At 38.5% G+C, this 18898-nt stretch overlaps 1 protein-coding gene across 15 annotated transcripts in view; it reads right to left on the bottom strand.

The window, feature by feature from the left end:
* CCDC171 (coiled-coil domain containing 171) overlaps positions 1 to 18898 on the bottom strand; it is a 545371-nt gene that overhangs the window by 515437 nt on the left and 11036 nt on the right. For 13 of the 15 annotated variants that reach the window (XM_074394865.1, XM_074394866.1, XM_074394867.1 and 10 more), the window contains exons 3-5: positions 18300 to 18525; positions 14160 to 14295; positions 6724 to 6898 (exon numbers count right to left, since the gene is read on the bottom strand). In XM_074394865.1, the coding sequence (XP_074250966.1) occupies positions 6724 to 6898; positions 14160 to 14295; positions 18300 to 18484 (496 nt within the window). In that variant the 5' untranslated portion in view covers positions 18485 to 18525. The remainder of the gene's footprint in view (positions 1 to 6723; positions 6899 to 14159; positions 14296 to 18299; positions 18526 to 18898) is intronic. The other 2 variants (XM_074394871.1, XM_010338737.3) reach the window with 1 other exon arrangement.

The following is an 18898-nucleotide window of genomic DNA, read 5'->3' as shown; positions in this document are numbered from 1 at the left end:
GAGGGACAGCAGGGGGTGGGGAGTTGGGGAGACATAGCATGGGGAGAAATGCCAGATATAGGTGAAGGGGAGGAAGTCAGGAAATCATGCTGCCATGTGTGTACCTATGCAACAATCTTGCATGTTCTTCACATGTACCCCAAAACCTAAAATGCAATTAAAAAAAAGAAAGAAAGAAAAAGAAATCCAGATGTTAGCTATTGGGGAAGTCAGTATACAAAAGAAGCTGGGCATGGTGGCTTACACCTGTAATCCCAGCACTTTGTGAGGCCAAGGTGGGAGGATTGCTTGTGGCCAAGAGTTTGACATGCCTGGTCAACATGGCAAAACCTGGTCTCTAAAAAAGTAATAATTTTTTTTTAATTAGTCAAGTGTGATGGCATATATCTCTAGTCCTAGCTACTCAGGAAGCTGAGGTGGGAGGATGGCTTAGGCCCAGGAGTTCAAGGCTGCACTGAGCTATGATCACACCACTGCCCTCCAGCCTGGGCAACAAAGTGAGACCCTGTCTCTAAAAATAAAAAAATTAATTAAAGGAAGCTGGAAGGAATGGTTCCCCAATATCTAGCATTCAGAATCTTCCTGGTTTTGCCAGTCAAAAGACTCTCTATTTTACCATCTCCAGGGATTAAACCTCCTGACTTCCACTAGCAATTCTTAAGTAACCCCAGAGTAGCATCCTCATGGAAGGAAATCCAAGGACCCATCTGCCTCTCAAACAGCATTCATCTGACCCTCCTTATTTGACTCCCTACTGCCCCTCCCATACATAATTCCAATGGTATCTGGTGCTTCCAGTTTATAAGCCTTTTGACTAAGAATTTGTCTCTCAGCCTTTCCTACTCCTAACTTAGGATTCTAATGTCTCAGTTATGCTAACTCAGCTATTCCTCTGCCATTTGCTTTCCAGCTTCCCAAATTTTCTCTCTTGTCACATTCCCTATTATCTCAATTGCTATGGGATTATCTCATAACTCCATTAGGTTTTTTACACCACTCTCAACGTTTCATTGCAAAAATTTTTAAAACACAGAAAGTTGAAAGTATTGTGCTGTGAAGATCCATATATCTACAACCTAGACTCTAGGATTGGTAACATTTTGCTATATTTGCTTTATCAGATATTCATCCACCCATCAACACATGCATTCATTTATCCACTCATCGGTCCATAATACATTTTATACATTTCTTCTTTTTTTAACTGCTCTGCACTTATTGGTAAGTTATTTCATTTTATACATTTCAAAGCAAGTTGCAAACATCAGTACATTTCACTCCTAAATAGTTCAGCATGTATATCATTACTTAGAACTTAATATAGTTTTATTTTTTACAGATAAAATTTACATCTAGTAGAATGCACAAATCTTTAGTGTACTGTTCAAGTAGTTTTTTGTTTTTTGTTGTTGTTGAGACAGGGTCTCACTCTTTTACCCAGGCTGGAGTGCAGTGGTGCAATTTCAGCTCATTGCAACCTCTGTCTTCCAGGTTCAAACGATCATTCTGCCTCAGCCTCCTGATTAGCTGGGATTACAGGCATGCACCAATATGCCTGGCTAGTTTTTGCTTTAAGTAGAGACCAGGTTTCACTATGTTGGCAGGATGGTTTTGAACTCCTGGATTCAAGCAATCCAACTGCCTCCGCCTCCTAAAGTGGTGAAATTACAGGCGTGAGCCACCGCACCCAGCCAACATCCAAAGAGATTTTTATCAATAAATACATTCATGTAACCCAAACACCTACCAAAATACAGAGCATTTCCTTCAACCCAAAAAGTACCCTCATACTCTTCCCCAGTCAACTCCACTTCCAACCCACCCCACAGAGGCAATCACTGTTTAGATTTTTTTTTTCACCAACAATTAGTTTTTCCTATCTTAGAACTTTACATAAATGGAACTATACAGGATATCGTCTTGTGTGTAAAGTCTCCCTAAGCATAATGTTTTGAAGATTAATTCATGTTATGGCATACATTAGTAGTTGGTTCCTTCTTATTGCTGTGTAGCATTTTATTATATAAATATAACACAAATTGTTTCTTCATTCTCTTGTCAATGAACATCTTCTTCCCCAACTTTGGGCGACCATGAATGGAGCTGCTATGAAATTCTCTTACAAGTCATTTGTGGACAAATGTTTTTCTTTCTCATGGGGAAATAATAAAGAATGAGACTGCTGGCTCATGGGATAAATGCATGTTTATTTTAAAAGAAACTGCCAGTTTTTTTTTTTTCAAAAGTGGTTGTACCATTTTACACTCCCACTAACAAAAGTATGAGTCCCTGTTGCTCTATATCTTCACCAACATTTGGTATTGACAATCTTTTCAATTACAGCCATCTGATATATGTGTAATAACAGCCACTATGATTTTCATTTGCATTTCCCTGACAGTAAGTGACGTTAAGCATTTTTCATGTGATTAATAGTCATTTCTCTATCTTACTCTACCGTAGAGTCCCTTCTTTCCAGGACTTCACTCTCCTCATAGTTAAATGAAAGTCACAAACTTTGATACCTAGTGCCTTCCAATTCTTATATTCCTAAATTCCAGGTAGTGGTATAACCATTATTAAACACCAAAGGTAATTACTGGGGCTCAGAACACAATACCCCCAATTACGGTACCTCCGTATGCTGAATATTTTTCACCTGAAGGAGACAAGAGGGCCTCAGAAAAAAGGTATCCCTGACTTCCTGTTTTCTACCCCTCCTTCTCCCCAAAGCAAGACATAAAATCTAGAAAGGTCACCACTCTGACCTACTGCCTCTGAAAGTAGGTCATGGGGCCCTCATGTGATCTGTCACCTGGAAGAAAGAAATGCCACTGAACAAACAGGCTTGCTGGGTTTCCCACTCATTTTATTACATTAGGTCATAGCCTTTTTGTCCAGTCATGTTTCTCCACAGCTATCCACTTCTTTCATCAGACCTAGCATAAAAATAGAGTTTTCACTAGTTCTTTGGGTCTTCATTTCTGGAGGCTCACATGTCATCTAAAACTTTGTTAAATAAATTTGTTAGTTTTTTCTCTTGTTAACCTGTGTTTTCTTATAGGGTTGTCAGTTGTAAACCTTACATGGGTGAGGAAAAGATATTACTTTTTCTCCTCTACATAATCAAAAATACTTCTGACCAATGTCAACAATCCCAGACAGATGAACAAAACTAAGGATCTTAACAGTTACAATAATTATAACAACATTTCTTTAGCCACATGAAGTTAACAAAGCACTTTCTTTTTTTTAAATCAAGGACAATTTTTTTTTATTTTATTTTTTATTTCAGTAGTTTGGGAAACAGATGGTGTTCGGTTGCAGGGAGAAGTTCTTTAGCAGTGATTTCCGAGATTCTGGTGCTCTCATCAACCAAGCAGTGTATACTGCACCCAATGTGTAGACTTTTGCCCCTCTCCCTGCTCCCATCTTTCCCCCTGAGTCCCCAAAGTCCATTATATCATTCTTATGTCTTTCCATCTTCATAGCTTAGCTCCCACTTATAAGTGGTTTTCTATTCCTGAGTTACTTCACTTAGAATAATGGTCTCCACCTCAAACCAGGTTGCTGCAAATGCCACTATTTCATTCCGTTTTATGGTTCAGTAGTATTCCTTGATGTATATATACCATATATTCTTTATCTACTCATTGGTTGATGGGCTTCTAGGCCGGTTCCATATTTTTACAATTGCAAATCGTGCTGCTGTAAACATGCGTGTGCATGTATCTTTTTCATATGACTTCTTTTCCTCTGGGAAGATACCCAGTAGTGGGATTGCTGGATCAAATGGTAGTTCTACTTTTAGTTCTTTAAAGATCTCCATACTGTTGTCCATAGTGATTGAACTAGTTTACATTCCCACCAGCACTGTAAAAGTGTTCCCTTTTACCACATCCATGCCAACATCTGTTATTTTTTTATTTTTAAATTATGGCCTTTCTTGCAGGAGTAAGGTGGTGTCTCATTGTGGTTTTGATTTGCATGTCCTTGATAATTAGTGATAGTGAACATTTTTTCATATGTTTGTTGGTCATCTGTATATCTTCTTTTGAGAATTGTCTATACATGTTTCTTGCCCACTTTTTGATGGAATTGTTTTTTTCTTGCTGATTTGAGTTCCTCATAGATTCTGGATATTACTCCTTTGTCAGATGCATAGTTTGTAAATATTTTCTCCCAGTCTGTGGGTTGTCTATTTGCTCTGCTATTCTTTTGCTGTACAAAAGCTTTTTAGATTAGTTTTTTAGTTTAATTTTAGTTTAAAGATCTATTTATCTTTGTTGTTGCTGCATTTGCTTTTGGGATCTTGGTCATGAACTCTTTGCCTAAGCCAATGTCTGAAAGAGTTTTTATGATATTATCTTCTAGAATTTTTATGATTTCAAGACTTACATTTAAGTCTTTGATCCATCTTGAATTAATTTTTATATAAGGTGAGAGATAAGGATTCAGCTTCATTCTGCTACATGTGGCTTGCCAACTATCCCCACACTACTGGCTGAATAGGATGTCCTTTCCCCATTTTATGTTTGTGTTTGCTTTGTCAAAGATTAGTTGGCTGTAAGTATTTGGCTTTATTTCTGGGTACTCTATTCTTTTCCATTGGTCTACATGCCTATTTTTATACCAGTACCATGTTGTTTCAGTAACTATAGCCTTGTAGTATAGTTTGAAGTCAGGTAATGTGATGCCTCCAGATTTGTTCTTTTCGCTTACATGGGCTCTTTTGGTTCCATAACAAAGCACTTTCATTTTCTCATTTCATCCTTAAAACAGCCTATGTTTAAGTATCAGTCAGTAAGTGGTAAAACCAGGACCTAAATCTAAATCTCTAAATCTGAATTCACATTCAGTGTTCACTTAATTAAAACCTGCTGTGTACAGGAATGTTCATATCAACATTATTCTTTTTTTTTTTTTTTTTTAGACGGAGTTTCGCTCTTGTTACCCAGGCTGGAGTGCAATGGCGCGGTCTCGGCTCACCGCAACCTCCGCCTCCTGGGTTCAGGCAATTCTCCTGCCTCAGCCTCCTGAGTAGCTGGGATTACAGGCACACGCCACCATGCCCAGCTAATTTTTTGTATTTTTAGTAGAGACGGGGTTTCACTATGTTGACCAGGATGGTCTCGATCTCTCGACCTCGTGATCCACCCGCCTCGGCCTCCCAAAGTGCTGGGATTACAGGCTTGAGCCACCGCGCCCGGCAACATTATTCTTAATAATAAAAAACTGGACACTAGTCAAATGCCCATCAATAATAAATGAATAAATATAAGTGTGGGATGTTTACACAATATAATACTATATATCAATACAAAGCTCTCATACCATATGCATGAATTTCAAAAACATAATGTTGGAGGACAGAAGCCAGAAACAAACGAATATATACTATATGATTCCATTCATATAAAGCACAAAAAAGCCGGGCACGGTAGCTCAAGCCTGTAATCCCAGCACTTTGGGAGGCAAAGGCGGGTGGATCACGAGGTCGAGAGATCAAGACCATCCTAGTCAACATGGTGAAACCCCATCTCTACTAAAAATACAAAAAATTAGCTGGGCATGGTGGCACGTGCCTGTAATCCCAGCTACTCAGGAGGCTGAGGCAGGAGAATTGCCTGAACCCAGGAGGCGCAGGTTGCGGTGAGCCGAGATCGTGCCATTGCACTCCAGCCTGGGTAACAAGAGGGAAACTCCATCTCAAAAAAAAAAAAAAAAAAAAAAAAAAGCACAAAAAAGTAGCAAAATGAATCCACACTATTAAAAACCTGTATGGTAGTTATCCATGCAAAAGGGATTCTTTTTTTTTTTTTTTGAGGCGGAGTTTCGCTCTTGCTGCCCAGGCTGGAGTGCCATGGCGCGATCTCGGCTCACCACAACCTCCGCCTCCTGGGTTCAGGCAATTCTCCTGCCTCAGTCTCCTGAGTAGCTGGGATTACAGGCACACGCCACCATGCCCAGCTAATTTTTAGTATCTTTAGAAGAGACAGGGTTTCACCATGTTGACCAGGATGGTCTCGATCTCTTGACCTCGTGATCCACCCGCCTCGGCCTCCCAAAGTGCTGGGATTACAGGCTTGAGCCACCGCGCCCGGCCGCAAAAGGGCTTCTGATCACTTTCTGTTCCATGATCTGAGTGCTTGTTGTAAGTGATACAGCTATCTAGGCACATTTATTTTTATATATTATATGTAAATAGGGTTTATTTAAGTCCGAGGGCTATAAAACAGACAGTTTTTGAGGATTAAATCCAGTGCCTTTTTCTTTTCCAGGTACCACACTCTAACCCAGTGGTTTCTAAACCTGGCAAAATCCGCGAAAAAGGCAGTGCTTCTTGAACATACAGATTCTCAAGCTAGAGATTTAGATTCAGATTACACGTGATGGGGAGCCTAGAATATATATTTAAAACAAACAAACAAAAATCTCTTTATGATTCTGTTGATTATTCATGGAAGAAGTACTTCTAAAAAGTAACTAAGAGAATTTTGAAATTCTTTTTCCACAGAATAAAAAAATTAATCAAAAGTAGATAAATGTTCACAAAATTGCCAGAAGACTTTTTACATGTTTCCAGCAAAGTCTGTGCATCGAAGGCCAGTCAATGAATCAAAACCCTACCTCCGACCCTGTATGGGATGTACACGCAACAGTGAGCAGTGATATCTAATCAGGTTACGATCTAAACATGGGAAGAAATAGAAACAGTCTTACCATAGAGTTTTTCTTGGATCCTATGTGCCTCAGCTAATCTTTCTTCAGCAGCCCGTCTTCCAAAACCAGCTTCCTTTCTAGCAACAGCTAGGTCATACTCCAGACTTTGTCGCAATGCTTCTCCTTTTTCAACCTCGGACCGTAGCTTGGCAATCTGGCTCTCATAGCATGCCAGCTAAAAACAGATTTCTGGTATCAACATGTGTCCACAGATTATGAGATCATACACTCAAACATGTAAGCTTCCTAGAGAAATTTGTTTCCATAATATATACAAAGCAAAAATTTATAAATTTACATATTCAGAATCACTGGGAAAAAAGCACTACCTTACAAAATGACACTCATTAAGTTTGTTTATTTATTTATTTATTTTTATTTTAGAGAATTCTCTAGAGAAAAAAAATCTTATAAGCACTTTTTATAAAAATAAAAATATATTACATGTTTAATCAGAAATAGTAACACCTTGGCCAGGCATGGTGGCCCACTTCTGTAATCCCAGCACTTTGGGAGGCCAAAGTGGGAGGACTGCTTGAGGCCAGGAGTTTGAGACCACCCTGGGCAACATGGTGAAACCCCATCTCTAGCAAAAAAAAAAAAAAAAAAAAAAAAAATTAGCCAGGCATGGTGGTATAAACCTGTAGTCCTAGCTACTACCCAGGGGGCTGAGGTGAGAGGATCCCTTGAGCCCAGGAGGTAGAGGCTACAGTGAGCAAAGGCTGCATCACTATACTCCAGCCTGGATGACAGAAAGAGATCCTGTCTAAAAAATAAACAAATAAAAGAAAAAAATAACAAAAGAAAACACTGTTGTTTTGTTTTGTTTTTGTTTTTGTTTTTTTTAATAAAAGGCCAGACCCAGGGGCTCACGAACTGTAATCGCATCACTTTGGGAGGCCAAGGCAGGCAGATCACTTAAGCCCAGGAGTTTAAGACCAGCCCAAGCCACATGGAGAGACCCTGTCTCTATACAAAAAAATAATAATACAAAAATTAACCAGGTATGGTGGTGTGTGCCTGTAATCCTAGCTACTCGGAAGGCTGAGATGAAAGGATCACTTGAGCCTGGGAAGCGGAGGCTACAGTGAGCAGAGACCACGCCACTGCACTCTATCCTGAAGAAGACAGCAAGACTGTCTCACAAAAAAAAAAAAAAAAGAGAAGAGAAGAATATTTATACTAAAAGACAAAAAATGCATGATGCATACTAAGCACGTAAAAATTCATTCTTTCCTCTCCTTTTATTCCCTAAATGAAACAAATAAACAAATTGCATCAACGTATAGATAATAAATATGGTCTATATTATTTCTCTTGATTATAACATCACTGATCATAAAGTCATAAAAGTGTCAATTTTACATAGATTTAAGTGATCAAATATCTAATTTGTGATATCTGTATTCATGAAGTAGCTTGACAGAAGATAAAGGGTCAGAGACAATTGGCTTCTCAATAGGCTAGATCAATGGGAGGCACATGTGGAGTGACTGACAGGAGGGGAAGTGAAGAAGCCAAGATATTCCTGCCTCTCGAGGTCTACCTTAAGCAGTTATTCCTGTTTTGTCTGTGGCTGCAAATCCTTATAGATAGTCCCTCCCTCCATGGTTCTTGCTTTTTCCAATTCTAACTCTAATCAACCTTGAGAATAGAAGCAGTTCTTAATGTTGTTGGGTTGCCTTAATCTCCTCTAGTTGTCTTTTCAGCTTTTCTAGTACCTATGTAACCAATACTCGCTACTAATGTCCCTTTGTTGTAAGACTTAAGAGTGGTTTCTGTTTTCCTAACTGGACACCTAGTAATATTACTCTTGGTATCGGAAATTGTCTCAAGAGGGGTTTATAATATTAGGTGGCTAACATATTTAAGCCTGAACACAGTGAAAGCCTATCTGCATATAAAAATGAGATTCTAGTGATCTACAGCATACAGTGGGACCACAGTTCTTTAAGTTATGGTGTGCAGTTGTTTAGGATTAAGTGCCAGTTGAAAACAAGCCTTCAAAAACCGAAGTAATGAACGCGCTTAACTATGATGGCAGTACTGTTTTACTATAAGGCCTATAGGGTAGAAAAGCTAAATCTCACTATACTAGAGAATTTACAAAAACAAAATTATAATCTCAGAGCTTTAGAATCTCAGTACAAAACAATCAGAAAACCAGAGAGTTTTTATGGTGACTTTAAAGAACTGCTTATTTCTTATAGCCCCAGAGCAGATAAGGTTATAAACAAACCTGAAAATCTAATTATTGGAAATGCAAAATTACAAGTTCAATGAAGAGTTCAACCAAGTATCTACTGTTAAGATGGTATCAGCTGGGTCTTTTTGTTGTTTTTTTTGTTTTGTTTTTTTTTTTTTTTTGAGATGGAGTCTCTCTCTGTCGCCTAGGCTGGAGTCCAGTGGCACAATCTCGACTCACTGCAACCTCTGCCTCCCGGATTCAAGTGATTCTCCTCCCTCAGCCTCCCAGGCAGCTGGGACTACAGGCATCCACCACCATGCCCAGCTAATTTTTATATTTTTAGAAGAGATGGGGTTTCACCATGTTGCCAGGCTGGTCTTGAACTCCTGACCCTGTGATCCGCCTGCCTCGGCCTCCCAACGTTAGCTGGGTTTTAAGCAGGAAGGAAGAACACAAGATGAGGATTTTTAGAATTAAACAAACCTAAAAACTATGAACTCTCAAATCCCCCTGAACATTCCTTACCAAAAAAAAAAAAAAAGCAGTCCCTCTTCCCTGACTGAGGTAACCAGCCTTTCCTTGCTGAAAGATTTAGTAATATCCACACCTGAAGCAGCTGCCTTGCAAGAGAATTTCCGAGAGCCACCTACACTGCTGTGTCACCACAGATTGACTCAGATCTCAGTATGCTACAGAAGGAAAAATGCAGTCTGCTCCAGGAGGAAACAGCTTATATAGCAGAAGAACTGAAAGATCTTGTTAATCTTGTATTCACAGGAACGTGGAGAACATGTACAAGATTGATGTGGATTTTCTAAGTTAACTCTAACAGTTTGGCTTGGATGGTTGACTGAAAATTGAATTCAACATTGGCCTACAATCATTTCATAACTCAAAATACCAGTACTTTCCTGACACAATACAGAGGCAAACCAAAGCCTCCCTTTTCCTTGACTACATACTCTTCAAAGGCACAAAGTACATTACTTAAAATTAAAATGCTATCCAGGCGCAAAGACTCAGTCCTGTAATCCCAGCACTTTGAGAGGCTGATGAGGGAAGGTTGCTTGAGGCCAGGAGTTTGACACAACATGCAAAACACAAGACTCCATCTCTACAAATAATAATAAAAATAAATGATCCAGGTGTGATGGCACAACCTATAGTCCTAGCTACTTGGGAGGCTGAAGCATAAAATCACTTGAGCCCAGGAGTTCCAGGCTGTAAGGAGCTATGATCACATCACTGCACACTAGCCTGGGCAATACAGCAAGACCCTGTCTCTAAAAAAAGATTTAAAACAACAACAAATATATATATATATATATACACACACAAAATAACTGAAATATAATATGTGATAGTAACCATAATTTCTTTTTTTATTTTTTGAGACAGTATCTTGCTCTGTTGCCCAGGCTGGAGTTCAGGGGCGCAATCTCAGCTCAGTGCAACCTCCGCCTCCCAGGGTCAAATGATTCTCCCACCTCAGCCACCCAAGTAGATGGGATTACAGGAGCACACCACCACACCTAGCTAATTTTTGTATTTTTAATAGAGGCAGGCTGTTGGCCAGGCTGGTCTCAAACTCCTGACCTCAAGTGATCCAACCGCCTCAGGCTCCCAAAGTGCTGGGATTACAGATATGAGCCACAGCACCTGTCCTGGAGGTGTAATTTCTAAAATGGGACATCTATCTCTGATTTCTGTTGATGATACTCACAAGTACTGCAAACACTCTATGATTGATTAAAAGGAGGACTGGCTAGGTCAAGCCCCTCAGAACTGAAGGAAATGCTTAATATCAGTTAGGGGTTAGTAAAAATAAAATTATAACTTTTCCCAATCCAAGTTCACAGACTCCTTATCTTTCTGAGGACTTTAGCTTAAGAATCCCTGCTATTAAGAGTACTGGCTGGGTCAGATACTATCTTCAGGCCATAAAGCCTACTCATAGTCCTAAGTTTCCAGTATTTTTTGGCTAAAAGAAGTTATGTCAGCTTGGTACAGTGGCTCATACCTATTGTCCCCGCACTTTGGGAGGCCAAGGCAGGTGGATCACTTGAACCCAGAAGTTCAAGACCAGCCTGGGCAACATGACAAAACCATGCCTCTACTAAAAATACAAAAAATTAGCTGAGCATCGTGGCACGTGCCTATATTCCCAGCTACTTGGGAGGCTGAGGCAGGAGATCACTTGAGTCCAGGTGGTTGAGGCTGCAGTGAGCCAACCAAGATCATGCCATTGCACTCCAACCTGGGTGACAAAGCAAGACCCTATCTCAAAAAAAAAAGAAGTTATGTCATTCTTCTTTACCCTCTCCCTTCCTCATTTATCTGGATTTTCTTGCTCTGCCACCACTAGCTGGGCCAGATATCTGAATAGCTTCACATTCTTTTTGTCCTATTTTCCACTTTATTGTTATGCTCAAATGAGTCTAAAAACCACTGCAATAATGAAAACCTTATGGCATTTTCCCATCCCAATCATCTACGTCAATGCAACTTAGTCTCATCTGGAACCTATGAGTCTATAGGCAATTCTTCTCCCCATACCCTATATCTACTAATAAATCTTCTCAACAGTAATCTGTTATTTGAATACCTATCAAAGAAACTTCTAGCTCAGAAAAACGAAGTAACTTGCCCAAGATCTCACAACAATAAAACTCCTAGAGAAGTATTTTAAAATATTTTGTGCCAATCACCCTGCATTATTTGTGTTAGCATTAGGAATAGCTGATAAGGGAAATATGGCCTTAGTTTCTAGATGACTGTATTCCTCTCTGTTTTGCTTCGTGATGGGTACACTTGAAGGGGGAGGGGGAGGGGGAGGGGGAGGGGAGAAGAGGGGAGGGAAAGTTGAAAAAAATAATAATAATTAGTAATATAAATCTGGAGTTGAACTAATTATCCTATTTTAAGAAAACTGTCTGCCTTCCCTAAGATAATTTGCTACCTCTTTAATGTGAACATATGTTTCAAAACATTTTGATCAAATAAAAGAGAACTGTGTGTTCTGCTGAGAAGCCTAATGACAACCATAAACATATTGTGAAAGAATATTATTTTTATTTTATTTTTTATAGATGCAAGGTCTCACTCTGTTGCCCAGGCTGGACTTGAACTCCTGGGCTCAAGCAATCCTCCTGCTTTGGCCTCCCAAAGTGCTGGGATTACAGGCATGAGCCACCACACCCGGCTGTGAAAGAATTTATTTAATAGAGGAATGATTATCATGCCATTAATACTCTCAAGTAAAATGTACATTTGGTTTCAAAAAATAAGTTTTAGAATTTATGAATAATTAGCATACATTTAACACATCACTTTATAATGATTATTACAATGTAAATAGAAACAATTACTTCAATTATCACTTAAAAATTACCTCAATTGGGCCAGGCATGGTGGCTCACACCTATAATCCCAGTACTTTGGGAGGCTGAGGTGGGTGGATCACCTGAGGTCAGGAGTTCAAGACCATCCTGGCCAACATGATGAAATGCTCTCTACTAAAAATACAAAATTAGCCAGGCACGGTAGCAAGTGCCTGTAATCCCATCTAGTGGGGAGGCTGAGGCAAGTGATTCTCCAATCACTTGAACCTGGAAGCAGAGGATGAAGTGACCTGAGATTGCACCAATCCACTCCAGCCTAGGCAACAGAGTGAGACTTGGTCTCAAAAAAGAAAAAGAAAAAAATTACCTCAATTGCTACTAAAAAATACAAAAAGAATGATCATGTATTCGTCTCTTGTTATTTTAATCAGCAATACCACTGCTCCTTATATACCCTGAGGGAAAAAAAAAAATCACCCTTTCATACTTTTTTTCTTTTTTGAGATGGAGTTTCCTCTGTTGCCCAGGCTAAAATGCAGTGGCACAATCTAAGCTCACTGAAACCTCTGGCTTCCAATTCAAGTGATTCTCCTGCCTCAGCCTCCCAGGTAGCTGTGATTACTGGTGTGTGCCACCATGCCCAGCTAATTTTTGTATTTTTAGTAGAGATGGGGTTTCACCATGTTGGCCAGGCTGGTCTCAAACTCCTGACTTCAACTGATCCACCCACCTTGGCCTCCCAAAGTGCTGGAATTATAGGCATGAGCCACCACACCTGACCCTTTTCATACATTTATTCAACACACAACCACTGAGAGCCTACTATGTGCCAGTAAACATCAGCAGTATAGAGACCAAGTATGGTCACTGTTTTGAGCTCTCAGAGGGTTTACAAACTAAAGAAGAGCAGGGAAGCATGATATAAATGTTTTAGTTCTAAAATATCTGAAACAGCAACATGCTGTAGAAGAGTAAAGTAGTAGCTGGTTTCACTTAGAAAGACATTACAAGGTTTCCCAACATGAGAACAGCAGAACTTAGCAAAAAGGGAAGAAAAACATACTGTTTACACTTAACTGTCAATAAATTACAGCTAGTCTTACAGTACACAAGTACTTTCCAAATTTTATTTCACTTAATAGTCACAACAACCCTTTGGGACCAGCATTTCACAATGAGAAATCAATGGTGTACAGGATAAATAAGTAGTCCAAAATGACGCATCTTGTAAATGGAAAGGCCAGAAATGAATTGAGTTCCGTGTAATTTGATATTCTTCCCACTACACCAGGTGGCTTAAATTGAGTTTTAAGAATAAGAAAGATTTAACAGAGAAAAAGGAGAAAGAACACAATAGACAGGGAGGGCTAAAGATATGACTTATGAATTATTTTAGAAGCGAAGGAAAACTACTATCTCGGAATATATACTTACACATATAAAATATACATATGTATATGCACATACATACTAACAAAGAAGTAATGACTTATAAACTAAGCTAATTTATGAATTGAACTATGATTAAAAATTCCACACTCAAATTTACTTCAGAGATTGTTCCATAATTGAGACATTAAAGGAACCTATATTATGATTTCAAAAATGTCTGACTTAACAAATCCTTTATCATCAAACATGTTCACGAATTAATATTTTTAATCAGTTGATCCGATTAAAATAAATCTAAGATAACATACAAATAAACAATAATTCATTAAAGTTCCACTTTAATACTCTGATGCAATTATGCTACATTTAAAAATCATGTTTGCTTTATTATAATTTCCTTTTTAAGCACAAGCATGGTATAGTTCTAATGGTTAAACATGGAATTTGTCATATGAAATAAATCTAAAAAATCAAATTCAGCTTTTAACATTACTTGAGAGGAAAATAAATTGTACCTCTGCATTGTGCTTTGTTGTTATTTCTAATTTTTCTTTTTTAGCCCGATGGAGTTTCTTTCTAAGATCAGCAGTAATATCCAACTCTGTTTCATTTTTAAGTATTTGTTTTATATCCGATGAGGCATTCTTCAACCTATAAAATGAGACTACAGTAAAATGTATGTACTTCTCATAAAGCATACTTCAGAGAATTTCTGATATTTCTGATAACTTATTTTTCAAAAAACAGAGAGAACATGACATGGTTCTTGACTTACAGAATTTCACAACCTAGTAAAAGATGTCCCCTGCAAAAGCTATGTAGAAATACAAAGTAATATATATATAGATATATACCTAGCAACAAACCACTGCCTAATGGGAAATTACCAGATTATTTAAGGTTGGTACTTCTGATCATATCACAAGCTGGATAATTTTGGAAGAGACTGGGTTCTTCCACTCTTTTTCTTTTTAAATAATTCATTTTATTTACTGCAAATGTAATACATAATGCCAAAAGAAAAAAGTCAGACTAAAGCACACTACTCTCTCCCAAAAATAAAAATAAACAGCGAACAGAATTCAGAGGTATAAACTCACAAGAGAAAGAACACAAAAGATGAGATAATAGTAATAAAATATTGGAAGCAGAAATGCACGTGGACAATTGGTGACTCACAACTCCCAAAAGCTCAGTAATTGTCAACACCTTTGAAAATGGGGGTTAACACAGAGCAGAAAACAGGAGAATTAGCTGAAACTCTGCCAACAAAATAATTAGATCCTCAGATTCCCTAACCCGTATACCACACACCTGGGTACCTATCTCTTCCCCAGTCTGGCAGAAAAACACTAGGGGTTTATTCCCTGAAGAGGATGAAACAGAGGGTCTCTGGATCAGTAGATACTAGATATAAATGATTGAAGTTTTTCATACTACATACAAGCAGCTTGAGTTAAAAGTTATATAATGAATGAAGCTCTAGAGGTTTAACACTACTTGTCTTGCCAGAATGTTCTTGCCAGAACAATGGCAGCCAAGCAGTGCCTGGAAGTGCCTTCCCTACAGAACCTAAGCAGCAGGTGAAAAATACCTAAAAATACTAATGCCAGTGGTTCTGTAGCAAAACAGCTTAACCGTATAATCCTACAGAGCATGCCACAAAAACACGGCCCCACACACTGAGGTTCCAGTCATCTTTTTAGGTTAAGCCCCTACTTTTCAATATAAGCAGACAGCCGAGGGTTACCAAAAGTTTAGGAAGCATCTAATATGGTAAACAGAGACCAAAAATAAGGTGTATGGAAAGAACTATTCTCTGAAAGACTATGGAGAAAGATGACAACTTAGAAGAAGGAGAAAAAAAGAAACTAACATTGTCTTCTAAAAAAAACAGGAGAGAGTATAACATCCATAATATCATATTCATAACTGCAATGAGAAATAAAATATTCAGAGAGAAAAAAAACAGCTCTTAAAAATCAAAAACACAGGCCAGGTGCGGTGGCTCATGCCTATAATCCCAGCACTTTGGGAGGCTGAGATAGGTGGATCACCTGAGGTCAGGAGTTCAGGATCAGCCTGGCCAACATGGTAAAACCCCATCTCTACTAAAAAATATAAAAATTAGCCAGGCATGGTGGTGGATGCCTGTAATCCCAGCTACTCAGAAGGCTAAGACAGGAGAATTGCTTGAACCCGGGAGGCGGAGGTTGGAGTAAGTTGAGATCGCACCATTGCACTCAAGCCTGGGCAACAAGAGCAAAACTCCATCTCAAAAAAAGTAAAAATAAAAATGAAAAACTAAATAAATAAATATAAAAGAAAAAAATCTCCCAGAAAATAAAGGAAAAAGAGACGGAGACAAAAAACAGGAAATATTTTAAATTAAAAGACTGTCCAAGAAGTTCAAAATCTAAATAAAGGAGCAGAATGAGAAAATATAAATTTAAAACATTAAATAGTCTTATTATTTTGTAAGCATTGCTCTAAGCATTTTACATAATATAAAATTATTTATTCTTCAGAATAATCCCATGAGATTGGTACCATTATGACTCCTATTACCCATGTTCGCAAGGCTAATGAGGGGCAAAGCTGAAATTCAAACCCTGAAAGCCTGGCTCCGTGATATGTCCTCTTAACCACTGCACTATAATGTCTCTCTGAAGGGGAGGAAACTGTTAAAGAAAAAAATCCATGGAAATAATACAGATTCTGAAGGATACACGTTTCAAACAGAAAGGGCCTATTAAGAGTCCAGGTTAAATGCATGGAAATTTCAGAAAACAGAGAACAAAAAGTAGTTCCCCCAAAGTCCAGAGAGAAATAAACAAGTTTTATACAAAAGATTAAGAAATATGTTTAACTATAAAAATCCCTGAAAGACAACCTAGGCAATACCATCCTGGACACAGGAATGGGTAAAGATGTCATGACGGCCGGGCGCGGTGGCTCAAGCCTGTAATCCCAGCACTTTGAGAGGCCGAGACGGGTGGATCACAAGGTCAAGAGATCGAGACCATCCTGGTCAACATGGTGAAACTCCGGCTCTACTAAAAAATCCAAAAAAATTAGCTGGGCATGGTGGCACGTGCCTGTAATCCCAGCTACTCAGGAGGCTGAGGCAGCAGAATTGCCTGAACCTGGGAGGCGGAGGTTGCGGTGAGCCGAGATTGTGCCATTGCACTCCAGCCTGGGTAACAACAGCGAAACTCCGTCTCAAAAAAAAAAAAAAAAAAAAAAAGATGTCATGACAAAGATACCAGAAGCAATCACAACAAAAGCAAAAATTGACAAATGAGATCTAATTAAACTTAAGAGCTCTTCATGGCAAAAGAAACTATCAACAGTGTAAACAGACAACCTAAAGAATGGGAAAGAAATATTTGCAAACTATACATGCGACAAAGGTCTAATATACTGCATCTAAAAGCAACTTAAACAAAATTACAAGAAAAAAAAACTATTATAAAGTGGGCAAAGGACATAAAAAGACACTTTCCAAAAGAAGACATCCATGCAGCCAACAAGCATATGAAGCAAAGCTCAATATCAGTGGTCATTAGAGAAATGCAAATCAAAGCCACAATGAGATACCAACTCACACCAGTCAGAATGGTTACTATTAAAAAGTCAAAAAAATAATAGATGGAGGCAAGGTTGCAGGAGAAAAGGGAACTCCTATACACTGTTGATAGGAATATAAATGAGTTCACCCATTCTGGAAAGCAGCATAGTGATTCCTCAAAGAGCTTAAAACAGAACTACTAATCAACCCAGTAACCCCATTACTAGGTATACCCCCGGAGGGAATATAAATCATCCTACCATAAAGATACATGTATACGAATGTCTACTGCAGCACTACCCACAATAGCAAAGATATGGAATCAACCTAACTGCCCATCAATGACAGACTGGATAAAGAAAATGTAGTACATAAATAGCATAGAATACCATGCAGCCATTAAAAAGAATGAGATCCTGTCTTTTGTGGAAACATGGACGGAGCTAGAGGCCATTATCCTTAGCAAACTAACCCAGGAACAGAAAAACAAATGCTATGTGTTCTCACTTACAAATGGAACCTAAATGACAACTCATGGACACAAAGAAAAAAATAACAGACACTGGGAACTACTTAAGGGTAAAGGGTTGGGGTAAGGAGAGGAATAGAAAAATAACTACTGGGTACTAGGCTTAGTATCTGGGTGATGAAATAATCTGTACAACAAATACCCATAGCACAAGTCTGCCTATGTAACAAGCCTGCACATGTGCCCCTAAACCTAAAATAAAAGCTTTTTTTAAATGTGACATCATTTTTCCACAGAAACACTGAAAATTAGGAAATAATGCTACAATACTTGACAAAATTCCAAGGGAAAAATCATTTCTAACTTAAAATTTTAAACCCAACAAATTATCATCCAAAGGAAAGACTATGACAAAGACAATTTCAGATCTTCTAGGCCTCAAAATATTTATCTCCCATGAACTTTCTCAGAAGGCTAACAGGATATTTACTCTATCAAAATAAGGACCAAAATGAGAAAAAGAAAGACATGGGATTCTAGAAGCAGAGTACTCAACACAAGAAGACAACAGAGGGATTTCCAGGATAGTGATGAGAGGAAATACTAAGATGATACCTGTACAGCAAAGCACTTAAAGGGAAATCTGTCCCAGTGGGACTGGTCAAAGACTCCGGGAGTGATTTCTTTAAGAAGATGAAAATACACCAAGTGTAGTGGATCACATCTGTAATTCCAACACTTTCGGAGGCCAAAGCAGGAGGATCACTTGAGCCCAGGAGGTCAAGACTGCAGTGAGCCATGATTGTGCCACTGCACTACAGTTGGGAGACAGAATGAAACCCTGTCTTAAAAAGAAGAGGAAGGAGGAGGAAGAGGAGGAGGAAGAAGAGGGGGAGGAGGAGGAAGAGAAGAAGGAGGAGGAAGAGGAGGAGGAGGAGGAAACAAAAAACATAGAGAGATTTATGTAATTTGTTTGGAGTAAAGTTAAATTCCTGATAAGTTCATAGAAACTAAGCAAACAAACCAAATAAGAAACCAGATAATTATTAAATCCAAGCAAAATAAAATGTACAAGAGAAAAATTCACTGAATACTACTACATACGCTCAACTTAAAAGTTTTCATAATTATAATAATATAAACATTGAATAACTAATCTAAGATTACAATATCACTAAATATAGGGAACAGGAAGGGAAGCAGGCAGGAATGAG

This window comes from Saimiri boliviensis, chromosome 2 (assembly GCF_048565385.1).
Source record: "Saimiri boliviensis isolate mSaiBol1 chromosome 2, mSaiBol1.pri, whole genome shotgun sequence".
NCBI lineage: Eukaryota > Metazoa > Chordata > Mammalia > Primates > Cebidae > Saimiri > Saimiri boliviensis.
The sequence above is the reverse complement of the archived record's forward strand: the minus strand, read 5'-3'. Positions and strand labels throughout refer to the sequence as shown.